General features: G+C 42.9%; 1 protein-coding gene across 1 annotated transcript; it reads right to left on the reverse strand.

Annotated features, from left to right (window-relative positions):
- Window positions 1-7,205: 7,205 nt before the first annotated feature.
- MYOD1 (myogenic differentiation 1) lies at window positions 7,206-10,108 on the reverse strand. Its single transcript, XM_051965129.1, has 3 exons — window positions 9,266-10,108; window positions 8,403-8,481; window positions 7,206-7,984 (listed from the first exon to the last, which is right to left on the reverse strand). Exons 1-3 carry the CDS (start codon window positions 9,884-9,886, stop codon window positions 7,719-7,721), a joined length of 966 nt encoding a protein of 321 aa, XP_051821089.1. The 5' UTR covers window positions 9,887-10,108; the 3' UTR covers window positions 7,206-7,718.
- Window positions 10,109-12,874: the final 2,766 nt, after the last annotated feature.

Below are 12,874 nucleotides of genomic sequence, written 5' to 3' on the forward strand. Positions count from 1 at the left end.
AGGCAAAGAAGCTTTTCTTCAGTTATAGTTTATTTCAGCCTCCCATTCCTACTCTGTTGACCCCAGGGAAAAGATGTGGCATTTGGTTCGTGTGACCTGAGACATTAGACACACAATTAGTCTCTGGATTTAAATGATGGAGAGCCTTACACTGCTTAGGATGAAGGTGGCAGGAATATAGTGATTAGGACAATCTAGAGAATGTATCTAAAGACATGGACAAATATACCGAGGTTATAATTCATCAAGGACTTCAATACCCTGAGAGATAAATGTTTTCATAGGCAAACATTTTGTTTTCAAATTGGGGTAGGGAGGGATAGCCTTTGCATCAACTCTATCCCCAATCTTCCCTCAATTCTATCTCCCAACATTCCCTTGTTCTTTGGCCCATCATTATCATTCTAGAAAAGACCATGTATTCCTTTTGAAATTATAGAATCACTTGGAATTGGGATATTAATCTATACCTGAATTGGAATGCTCTCTGCAACATCTCCAAAAAGTGATCATCCAGTCTTTACCTGAAGATGAAATTGTGACAAGGAATTCATTATACTATGCTCCTTATAATGTTCATTCCCCCAAAACTTGACTTCCATACCTAAGTTCCCCATTTCTGAGAGATGACTTTTCACCTGATTTTGCCAGAGTTTGAACATCTATAACATTTCCCAGATGTTTCCTCAACATACTGTCACTGGAATACCCTCATCCACCTTCTACCTCAGTCTCTTTCCAGTGTCCTTTTATAGTCTGTCTTCTCCCAATAAAATATGAACTTTTTTGAAGGCAGAGAATGTCTTCCTTACTAGTATTTTTATCCCTTCTATTAACACAATATCTGATAGGCTCATAAGTACTTCACAGATTCTCTCTGTCTCCATCCCTGTGTCTCTGTCCCTTTGTTATCTGTATCTTTGTCCATTCTCTTTCTGTGTCTCTGTCTCTATCCTTGTCTCCCTCTGTCTCTCCATTCTTTCTCTGTCTCTGTGTCTATCTGAGTCTCTCTCTCTCTCTCTCTCTCTCTCTCTCTCTCTCTCTCCTCTCTCTCTCTCTCTCTCTCTCTCTCCCCTCCCCTCCTGTCTGTCTGTTTGTCTCCTCCTTTGGTTGGGACAATTCTATTAGGAAGGGTTCCCTCTCCTTCTTACAATGAACCTAAATATGATTCTGTGCAGCTTCTACCTGATGCTTCTAATTTTCCCCTATAGCATAGAATATTTCTAATCTCTTTTCAATTTGGTAGTTCTTCAAACTCTTTAAATCAATTACCATATTTCCCTATCAAGTCTTCTCTTTTCCAGGCTAATGATTTCCATTTCCTTCATCCAGTATTGCTAAGGTTTGATCTTCATTCCATCTCTCCATTCTGTCATACCCCCATTCTGTCATACACCTCTAGATGTACTAATGCTTATCATTATTCTTCCTTAAATGTTGCTTCAGAACTCAATACAACACTCCAGATTTAGTCTGTCTAAGACAGAATACGGGAAGACCGAAACCTTTTTCATTTTGGACAGTATGTTCCTATTTAATTTAATTTAATTTAATTTAATGTCTATCAGTTTTTTGCCTCTCATTTCAAAGTTTTGCCTCATATTGAATATTCCATTCAATAACACACACCCTTGATAATTTTCATATGAACTATTGTATTGTTATGTTTTGCATACTGTGATCCAAAAGTAGGACTTTCTATTGATCTCTATTAAAATTATTCAGATCAGAATGAGTCCACAATTCTAGTGTATAAAGATGTTTTTAGATCTCAATTCTTTTATCCAACAATAACAGTTCTCCCAAACCACATTCTCATCATTCGAACATATGATAAACAATGTTGAACATCATAAGAAAAGGGGACTCTTGGGGCTCGTCATTACAGACCATTCTCCAGACTGACATTAATCACTGCTTTTGGGGTTTACTCATTCAACCACATCTTATCCACAAAGATATTATGAAAGATTTTGTTAAATGACTATCTAGAATCCAAATATTAAATATTTTTGGCATTCGTGCATTCTACCGATGGAGTAACCCTAAGGAAATTATGTTAGTTTGGCATGATTTTCTTGTTCTTAATAAATTTATACTTATCCATAAAGACTACCACTTCTCTTTCCAAGTCTTCACAAATTATCCTTCTAATAATGCACTCTAGAATTTGCATATTATCAAGATAAAGACATTCTGGCATAGAGTCTGAAGCATCTACTGCTACATTCTTTGGAATACAAGCACATTGTTTGTTCATCCTTGTTCCTGTGGCACATTGCCCATTTTCCATGATTTTTCATTGATAACTGATAGCTGTTCTTTCACTGCTTGGTTGTACAGTGTATCCAGGTATAGGGATCTGGTCTTACTGAGTAATGTTAGGTTGCTCTCTTGTCATATCACACTTATCTCAAGTCTCAATTTTCCATTAACCACTTTGGTTCAATTTTTCCCAGTTTGAGGATCACTCCTTTTAGTGGAGGAAAGAGAAACAAAATAGCAACCAGTTAATTCTGCTTTTCCCCCCTCAGCAATTATTAGCAACATCCAATTTGCCTTCAAGCAGTGGTCCCATCCTTTCTTTAATTTTGTTTTTCCTTCAAGATAATGGTAGGGACAGCCCTCTTATTGCTTTCAGGATTCATCATATCATTATTATCATAGGATTGTACTGTTCTTTTGCATTCATCCTCTTTTGACTGAACTTGTTTCTGATCTGTAAATATCTTTTTTTTTAATTACAAATCCAGCTTCAAGAAAGGCCTTTGCTTCCTTAGAACTAAATGCAACCTTAAAAATCTGATCCATGAAAAATATTTCCCAAATGTATATTGAAGTCATAAAAGATTCCTTGACAGATTCAGCCACGATGATAAATTTGTTCGTGATAATAATACCTAGAATTTGTATAATTCTTTAAGATTTGTAAAGTATTTTACAATGTTATCTCATTATATCCTCCCAACAACCCTAGGAAATATGTGCCATTGTGAACCCCATTTTTCAGATGTGAAACTTAAGGTTAAATTTTGATTTGCCCAGGTCATACAGGTTTTTAAGATGGTATTTTAATTGAGTCTTCCTGATTCAAACTTGAACACTATACATTGTGTTAATGACCCCTTGAGTTTCAGCATCAAGTGAAGCTTCAAATAGGGAGACATTAGTTCACCTAAGCTAAGTGTCACAGAAGTTATTCTGTGAAGAATCTAAATAAAAAGATTCCCCATAAATTAGGAGGTTCTCAAGATGCCACACTTAAAATCACAATGGGTAAAATATGTTCATTGCCTAATTTCAAAACACAAAGCTGGGCAGCTCATTGAGTCAATATAGCGGTATACATCTCCTGGATTTTGAGCTACACCCAACATTGAATAGAAAAGATGAAATTGGATCTAATTTAGGAAAATGTATCATACCCTCAATGATCCCATATTTTTTGATGCTGTAAAAACTTGATTTTTAACACCAATGTTAGATCCCACTGATGTTACATTATTGTTAATAAAAGAACATCATGATCTTGGAAGAATCGAAATTGTGGGTAACTCAAAAGACAATAGAAAAGAGAAATTATGTGTTTGTGTGTGTATGTATACTTCTGGTCTACAACTCATTGTTGGGATTGGGCTGCAGCCCATTATTAATTATAAGATGATAATATTTTAACAATATGTTATATTGTTGTCTACTATACATTAGGTTATATCATTATAATATTATTCTAACATTGTAATATAATTAATGAGCAACATCAAGCCCACTGATGAGTTGCATACCAGAAGTAATGTGAGAGACATCTTTGGAAAAGAATATGATTTGGTCCTACATTAAGGACGAAGAATAAACAGATGGGCAGTCCAAGTGTCACACTCAGAGTCCAAGAATCCATCCAGAGGATGAATTCCAGAATTGAGAAAATGATGATGATAAACAAGAAAAAGAAACAATTTACATATTATCTCATTTGATCCTTATTCTAATCCTGTGAGGTAAGTGCTATTATTATCCTTATTTTATAAATAAGGACAAATTGAATTTAAGTAACTTGCCAATCGTACAGCTTTTAAATATCTGAGCTATTAAATATCTGTGGGTAGCTTGACTGAGGAGGACATATTAAAGGATGGGAACAAAAATTGAGCCAAACAGAAAGGACTGAGATCCACACAGGTAGAGGGAGTAACCACATGCATGAAAAGATACTAAAATATGGGAATACTGGGGAATTAAAGGAAAGGAAAATCAAGAATTCACAGAGTAGAAATCTGTCCAGATACTAAAGGGAGCACCTTTTCCTCAGTTAGTTTACATAGGTTACAAAGCCTCCCAGACCCACTTCTGGAATAAACCAGTTGCTGTCCCTGTCAGGACTGCTCCTGCAGCAGAGTATACTGAGTATTGATCAACCTGCCATCTGGGGGAGGGGATGGGGGGAAGGAGGGAAAAAATTGGAACAAAAGGATTTGCAACTGTCAATGCTGAAAAATTACCTATGCATATATCTTGTAAATAAAAAGCTATAATAATAATAATAAAAAGAAAAAAGTATACTGAATTCATCTTCCTTTGGCCAAGGACAAAGGGACCATAGATTCAAATCTGAACTGGTGAGCAGTAACTAGTCCAATCTCTTTATTTTAGATGGGGAAACTGACAAGTTTCCCGGGGAGATGACAAGATTTGCCAAATTTGAGATTCCAATCCAAGTCCTTTCATTCCAGATGTGGAACCTGTGGCTGAAGGTATGTCACCCTGGGGCGTAGGTTTTTGATATTCATTGCTGAGGGGCGCAGAGGGGGGCTGATGAAAAGAAAAGGGTCATTTTTTATTTGCGTGAACTATGTGGGCATACAGTATTTACATGTCAGTGTATTTTCTATGCAGGCTATTCATGTTCTTTACGCTCAGGTCAGGGTACTTTGCTGAGCAAGCTCACGCTTTGTCCGCTGCTCAAATAAGCGCACTTTCCTCTGGGTCGTAGTTCCACAAACTAACTGTAGGGGCCGCTGCAGTTCAATGAGTCATCCAGCCCTTCACCTGGTCCCGCATCCGTGCTTCCCAGCGCGATCTATCCAGAGGCATTCTATCTGCTTTCTTCACCCAAGCTGTACCGCAGCCTCCCCCGACCCCCGCGCGCGCCCTTTTCCCACCCACCACCACGCAATGTCTGCAAACTTCACTTTCACTAGGGCCACTCCTGCGGTAACCTGAACAAGTTCTGACTCTCCCTCGGGTCTCAGACCATCAGTAGAAGATAGGTCTATATATCCCCGCTAGTGGGCAAAGATAATTATTAAGTAACTACTGTGTGTAAGGTCGCATGTGCTGGAAATGTAAAGATGGAAAACTACACAGTCATAATCCTTGCTCTCAAGTAATTAATTTCAAGTGTAGTATGTATGAAGGGGAAGGGGGATGGAAAGACAGCGTCATCATCAAAGCCCTTTGGCTTAATCTACTATCTTTTTGATCTTCACAATAACCATGTGATATAGATACTTCAGCTTATTATTACCTCCATTTTTGCAGATAAGAAGACTGAGGATGAGAAATTAAGGGACTTTGGATTAGATGTCCCTTCCAACTAAGGTCCCTTCCAACTCCCAAAGCCCTAATTCTATGATTTGTCAATGACTATACAGTTAGTGTCAGAAGCATAAAAACATAAATGCACTTCCTTCTAACCTCCACCATATTTTCCTTTCTTCCTCATCTTTTTTCTTCTTCTTCTTCTCCTCCTCCTCCTCCTCCTCCTCCTCCTCCTCCTCCTCCTCCTCCTCCTCCTCCTCCTCCTCCTCCTCCTCCTCCTTCCTCTTCTGTCAGGCCCTATGATTTTATTGATATGAATTGGTTCTTGGTGAGAAAATTTCCTCTGCCAAAGTGCATGGACAACTGATTTACACCTTGGTCTCAGAGGATGGACTAGGACATTTCAAGATTAAGAAATCTGTCCAGGGATACAGAGCCAATGTGCATCAGAGATTAGACTTGAATCCAGATTCTATTGATTCAAAAGCTACTCTATTTTCTCTGAAAAGCTATGCATACACAAATAACTCTTAAGTCTCTCACCTTCCTGGTGAAGACCCCAAATTCTTATTCTGTCAGTACACCACATACTATTTTTGTGACCACTGGCAAAGCCACAGGTTTCCCTGAGGCTCGGCTTCCTCTTCCATTAAACAGAGGTAATTCTGGTGCTCCCTACTTCACAGAGAAATTGTAAGGAAAATGTTTTGTGAACCATTAAGTGCTATACAAATTTGAACTATGATTGGTGACATTATATAAGGGAGAGTGTGCACAGGAAAGGTTAAACTGAGAAATGCAAGACTAGGATGAGAAAACACTTTTGAGGCAGGTGGGGTAGCATTGCCCGGAAAGGTTTTGCAGAGCAGATGGCACCTGATGAGTTTGGAAAAAGACTTTGGCAAACAGATTTGGGGTGTCTGTGGCAGGGAGAAGGGTGGCAATCCAAAAGAGACTCTCCCAAGCATGTATGGGCAATGTATGGGCAATGTATGGGTATACACGGGCAAAGGGGGCATAGGAAAAAGAAGGCAAGAAAAGATCAAATAAAGTTAGTAGATTAGTTTGGCTGGAACAGTGGATGGTCAAGTACTTTAAAAGCCTTGAATATCAGGCTTATGACATTTGTATTTTATCCTCTAGATGGGAAAAATTAATCAAACAGCACTTAAAATTAGGATGGGAGAGAAGAAGTTAAAGGGAAACCAATTAGGAGGCTATTTCTATAGTCTGGGGGAATATTGTGTGCCTATATTAGGGTAGAGGCAGAGAAAAAGGGCAACATTGGAGTGTAATTTTGGGATGCTAAGTCAGGAGAACAGATCTCTGATCCACTCTGCTTCTGTCATCCCATAGTAGAATTCCTTTCCTCTCATTGGAAGTTAGGGGTGGGGGAGAAGAGGCAATAATATCAAGTAGCTATTCTACTACTTCTCTATCTAGAGAGTAGGATTGAAATCAGGACTTGGATCTGTGTTCAAATCCTATTTTCTCCTTTCTAAAAGCTGTGTGACCATGGACAAGTCATTTCATTTTCTGAACTTCATCTGTAAAATGTAAAATATAATACCTACCTCACAAAATTGGCATGAGGTAATGTGCATAAGGTTCTCAGAAAACCTTACAGTGTCATATGTCAGTTATCATTAAAAGGCAGAGCCAGCAGGTATAAATTATCATCTTTATTCAGCACACTTGAGCAGAGACAACACTGCCCTAGTGTATAAATAGTCAATGACTGCACCACAAACCACACCTGATAAATATGTCGCTGGGCTGTGTGTGTGTGTATGTGTATATGCATATGTGTTTGCAAAGCAAGCCCTTATTTACAGAATAGATTACAAAAGTATTACAAAATGTGGTCCTGAACTGGGGAGCATGGAAGAAGTGGGGAGGGGGCACAGCCCCTCAAGAACAAGCACAGCCGTTCCTCACTGAGGGGGTGGGGAAGGAGACCAGGGACCTGGGGCCAGGAACCTGCCCCCCTGTTCCCCAGCCAGCACTGGGAAACCAATAAATTAATGTTGGGGGAGGGAAGGAGGAGGAGAAGACAGAAGTACATTCCAAGAAACCCTCAGAGGCCTTAAACTTGAATAAGATGGGCCCCCTCCCAAAGTCTAGTTGGACCTCCCTGGAGCCACAAGTGGGAGCCTTCGAGGTTTGGGAATGGCCCCATCTCAGAGGACCTGGTAGATAGGGTTAGGATTGGGTACGGGGCTAGGCCCAGAGCTGCTGTCAGCAGAAAGCTGGGTACTCCCACTGGAAATGGGGGAGGGAATGTGGGCACCACTCTCGCTCAGAGTGGTGCCCTCCTGGGGAGAGCAGGGTGTGCCATCTCCCAAGGGCAATACAGGGCATGCAGACCCCTCCGTGGAGATGCGTTCTACAATGCTGGAGAGGCAGTCCAGGCTGGACACAACCAGTCCCTTTGCAGGTTTGTTGTCTGTAAAAGAAAAATAGCAGAAATTAGGGGTGCGTGATAGAATCCAAAGTCTGGGATGGGATCTTGGGGAACTCAGAGATCACATCTTCCTTTACACACATCACTCCTTCTCTGTACCCACTCTACCAATATGACAGAGGGGCAGACATCACCACTAACTTGCTGTTGGGCCAGTTCCCTGAGCTCCTCAGACACTCCCAGACACATAGGAAAACTCTCTAAAATGAGAGAATTGAACCAGAACCCGGTAAAAGGGTAATCACATTAAAAGGACATTAAATTATGATCCTTCCCTCTCTTTTGGCAGGAGTCCAGATACTGGCAGATCTGGCTGGACAGTGAATTTACACAACTTGTAGGGAATGGGGTAGATCGAGGACTTAGGGGCTTGGACTAGGGTAGAACACTTGATACTTACCACTTGGAGAATCACTGTAGTAGCTGCTGTCATAGCCACTTCTGTGCCTGGAGCTGCACAGGGAGCCGCTGTAATCCATCTGGAGACAAGATAGCAGGTATTAGTTCCTCTCTCTGCCCTTAACACATCCAGCCCATTGCAGGGCTTCAAACAAATATAGACATCTCCTCTTCCCTTCCTTCCTGAGACCCTCCTTACTGCCCCAATTTTTCCACTGCAGGGGATCATGTGTGTTTCCCAGGGATGGGGGCTCAGGTAGTTCATAGGAGCATTGATTTATGGCTCCCAGGTATCTTGGAGATCACCTTGTCCATGTCCTTCATTATACAGATGAGGAACACAGCTAAGTAATAGAATAAGGATCTGGATCCACTTTCATTCTCTGTGTAAGCCAGACTACTCCCTCCCTGCTCTCATCCCGCAACTGGTATAGTCTAGAGACCCCTCCCCCAACACACACACACACACACACACACACACACACACACACACACACACAGATCCACCACAAACTTTCTGTGTGATTTGAGCAAAACCTGATTTGTTAAATAAAATAGTTGGGCTACATAATTTCTAAAAATTTTCTAACCCTTAAAGTCTCTTTCTTCCATCAAGGCAAATTTTCACCGCTACTAGCCCACCTCATGCCCATTTAATGGTTCCTCTCCTCCTATGGCATCAATAGAAAGATATATTGCCTCAGACACCTAGGTACCAATTCGTAACTCAAGGTGAGGTTGGGTTCCTCCACTCCCCTTTAGACCTTATGCAATAACTTTCCTTCCACGTCCTCCCCATCATTCTCCTGCCCCCTTCCCCTCCCTTCAGCCCTGCCCACTGGCCCCGCCGGTTCTGCCCCTCACCATGCCATCCGAGCAGTTGGAACGCGGGCTTGATGCATCCGAGTCTCCGCTGTAATGCTCAACGACGCGCGCTTGGGCAGTGGCCCCCTGAGGGTAGAAGGCAGCGGAGCTGCCAGGGGGTGCCCCGTCCTGGTCTCTCAGCAGCGCCTGAAGCCCCTCGATGTAGCGGATGGCGTTGCGCAGGATCTCCACCTTGGGCAGTCGCTGGTTGGGATTGCTGGACGTACACCGCTTCAGGGTCTCAAAGGCTTCGTTCACCTTGCTCAGACGGCGCCGTTCCCGCATCGTGGCGGCCTTGCGCCGGTCCGCATTGGTCGTCTTACGTTTGCACGCCTTACAAGCCCACAGCAGGCAGCGGCCGGCCTGGTGGTGGCCACTGGGCGCGCGCACGTGCTCATCCTCCCGGGTCCCGGGGACAGCTGCGGGATGGTGCGCGTGCTCGTCGGGTTTTAGGAGCGCGCCCACGTGCACCAGGCGTGGGTCCAAGTCCTCGAAGAAGCGCAGGTCAGGGGAGTCAAAGCAGGGGTCATCGTAAAAGTCGTCGGCTGTAGTAAAGGAGCAGAGGGAGCCGTCGGGGCCCGCTAAGTCCATGTCCCGCAGCGGCGGGGGCAGCAACTCCATGGTCCCGCAGGGGATTCGGGGAAAGCTGTTCTCAGTGAACCGCTCCTGCTGTCTCCCTGCCCCGCTTTCTAGGTCGACGGCAATTAGAACCACAGCCTAAAGTTTCAGAGACCCTGCCAAACTTTTCTCGGTCGAACCCGGGGGTTAGGAGATTCGTACTCCCCAGTAGAGGTGTGTACCCGAGATAGAGACTGCGAAATAGCCCCCCACCCACCCCACCCGGCCCACTTTACAAGAAAGAGCTGGCCCCCTCGGATTCGCTTCCCCCACCCCTTGCTCCAGCCGCTGGCGCTCCAGGCTATTTATTCAGAGCCCCGGACCGGGAGTTGGGCTCTGGGAGGGAGCAGCCCCAGGAGGGGAGCAGCGGGGGACGCCTGGAGCCAATGAGAGCGGCCCGGGATGGGGGGCGGAGACCGATGGGTCCGGGGATTTGGGAAAGAAGAGACCCTAAGGGGAGGAGAGGGGAGTGTCCCGGAGCCCGGGCTGAACCGCTTCCCCTCCCCTCCTCACTGTCTCTCCCCTCTTAGCCCTCATACCGCGCGCTACCCTACAATCAGCTCAGCTCGTCTTGTCCTCCCAGCCTGGGCTCTCTGCGCTGAGTCCCCACAGCGCGCTGCACCAAGGCATTACCATAAGTTTTTTTCAGTTACTGCGGACGCTGGGACCGAGACCCAGCAGGTTCTGACTCCAAGGTGCGGTATGGAGACGTGGGTTCAAGTTTTGCTCATTAGTTGGGACCTCTGGGTATGTCCCTTCTCTCTGAGCCCATTTGTAAAATGAGTGGGGCGGGTGTATTGGAATAAAAGTCTCTATGGCTCCTTTTCAGAGCGGCAGCTGGTGTAGCCTGCTAGTTTCACGTCCCTTCTCTGACCCGTGTCCCCTAAGCAAATTGCCTAACCTTTCGGTGTCCCTGTCACCTGCCTAAGCTGCAGAACAATTTGTCCATCTTTACTGATAGAGGGCAGTTTCCTCATCAGGAGGCCTTATTACGCTGACGAAAAATCAGTTCCTGGAATAAGAACTAAATAGTTCCTTCCAGCTCTAACTCTGAGCCAGGGGCGGGCATAGCGGAGATAGGGTGGGGAGTGGGCAGGGGTGAGTTGCTTGGAGAACACTTCTGTAGCTTCTCTGGAAGTTGCGTGCTTGTGGGGAAGATGGGAGTAGTGTTCAGTTGAAGTCACACCTTTTATCCCGTTTCAAGGGAGCATAGAGATCGTTGCCCAAGGAAGGCAGGAAAAGATGGCAATGGAACCCGAGAGAGACTTCATTCCCTCTACCCCCTCTGTTCCCCAGACCCTGATTCTGAAAGAAGGGGGCAATAGGCAGTGGGTGAAAGGTGGGCAAGTAAGCCAGCATTATGAAGCACCAGGAACTATGTTAAGCACTAAGAATAACCAAAAAATTCAATCCAACCTCAAAGCAGCAGGTGGATCCAGCCCCTAGCCTTACCTCTTGTAGTTGGGGTCTGGAAAAAATTGGTATATCTCAAGGCCAGAGGTGTAAGCAGGTGGTGTCCAAGTGTCCTCTTAAGAGAGACTGGATCCTCAGTCTCTCTGCCTATCTCTAAGATCCCTACCTCATTAGGGTAGGGAGTGCTGGGGACAGTGCTAAACTTGGAATCAAGAAATGTGAGTTCATATTACAGCCTTGTTACATGCAGGTATATGGATTTGGGTAAGCTGATTCTTCTCTGAGATTCAGTTTCTTTATAACATAAAAAAAGATAGAATCAAGGGTTCTTAAGTATGTTAACTTGTTATGAAATAGCTTAATTTTTTTAAAAAATGATATTAGTTTCCTTTTTATTCCTATAAATTTTGTTTTATTCATTTAAAAACATTATTTTCATTATATTGCCAATGGAGTCTTTTATTTTTTTAAAAAGTAAGAACTTTTGATAGATTTTGCTCTTCTCAGCAATAAAATGATCAAAGAAAATTCTAAAAGATTCACAATCGAAAATAATGTCCACATCAGGAAAAAGGACTACAGACTCTGGATGCAGATCGAAACATACTATTTTCAGGTTTTTTTTTCCCTTTCTAGGTATTTCCCCTTTTTGTTTTAATTCTTCTTTCACAATATGATTAATATGGAAATATAATTACATATGTAAAACCCATATCAGATTGATTGCCATATTGGAGAGGTTGGAAAGGGGATCGAGGGAAGGAGAAGTGAAAGCATTATAAAAATAAATGTTGAAAATTAATAAATAAATTTAAATTAAAATAAAGCTAAGAGTCTTTGGATTAAGTGATTTTTAATATTTCCTCTATATCCTCTGCAACCAGGAAAGATGGGAATTCCCATTGTTTTCCCTGAGAACTTCCCAGATGTTTCTATCAGGCCAAAGTCATCAGTTTCTCCCTAGACTCTGAGCAGCTCCCTCCTCAAAACAAATGACAAAAACAATACAGTGGAGGGAAGCACAACATTTGGGGATAGGAGGCAAATTGGGAACTTCCTCTGCCAGTCTCAAAACTCCAAGTCAACTCAAAAGTGGCAGCATTTGAGACCAACTGCACTAAAAGTGACTGGCCAAGGTGGGAAGATCAAGGTTAGAGGCTCTACAGGCAAGATGAAACTCTTCTAGGCTTCTATTTCCTCATCTGTGAAGTTAAAAGGTTAGATGATACCTGGAGTTCCTTCCAACATTAAGATAATAATAACAATAATAACTAGAATTTTTATAGGAGGTTAAGATTTGCAAAGCTCTTTATGTTATCTCCTTTGGACCTCACAACCATACTGTTTTACAGATGAGAAAATCAAAAGTGAGAGAACTTTAAGTGATTTGCTCAGGATCACAGAGCTAATGTCAAAGGCAAAATTTGAACTCAGATTTGCCTGACATCAAACCCTAAATATTAGGGTGATCTTGTGACTGGTCATCCCTCCTAGGAAGGACTCATATGGTCTTTGGGAAATTCCCTAGGCAGGGCCTAAATTCTCAGGGATCCTTTAATGAATTCAATTCCACAAACA

Source organism: Antechinus flavipes, chromosome 6 (assembly GCF_016432865.1).
Source record: "Antechinus flavipes isolate AdamAnt ecotype Samford, QLD, Australia chromosome 6, AdamAnt_v2, whole genome shotgun sequence".
In the NCBI taxonomy this organism is placed as follows: domain Eukaryota; kingdom Metazoa; phylum Chordata; class Mammalia; order Dasyuromorphia; family Dasyuridae; genus Antechinus; species Antechinus flavipes.

Coding starts and splice junctions, on each gene's coding strand:
- MYOD1 (XM_051965129.1), bottom strand. CDS start 9,886: ATGGAGTTGCTGCCCCCGCCGCTGCGGGACATGGACTTAGCGGGCCCC. Junction 8,482..9,265: donor CCAACTGCTCGGATGGCATG/GTGAGGGGCAGA, acceptor TCTTGTCTCCAG/ATGGATTACAGCGGCTCCCT. Junction 7,985..8,402: donor CTACAGTGATTCTCCAAGTG/GTAAGTATCAAG, acceptor TTTCTTTTACAG/ACAACAAACCTGCAAAGGGA.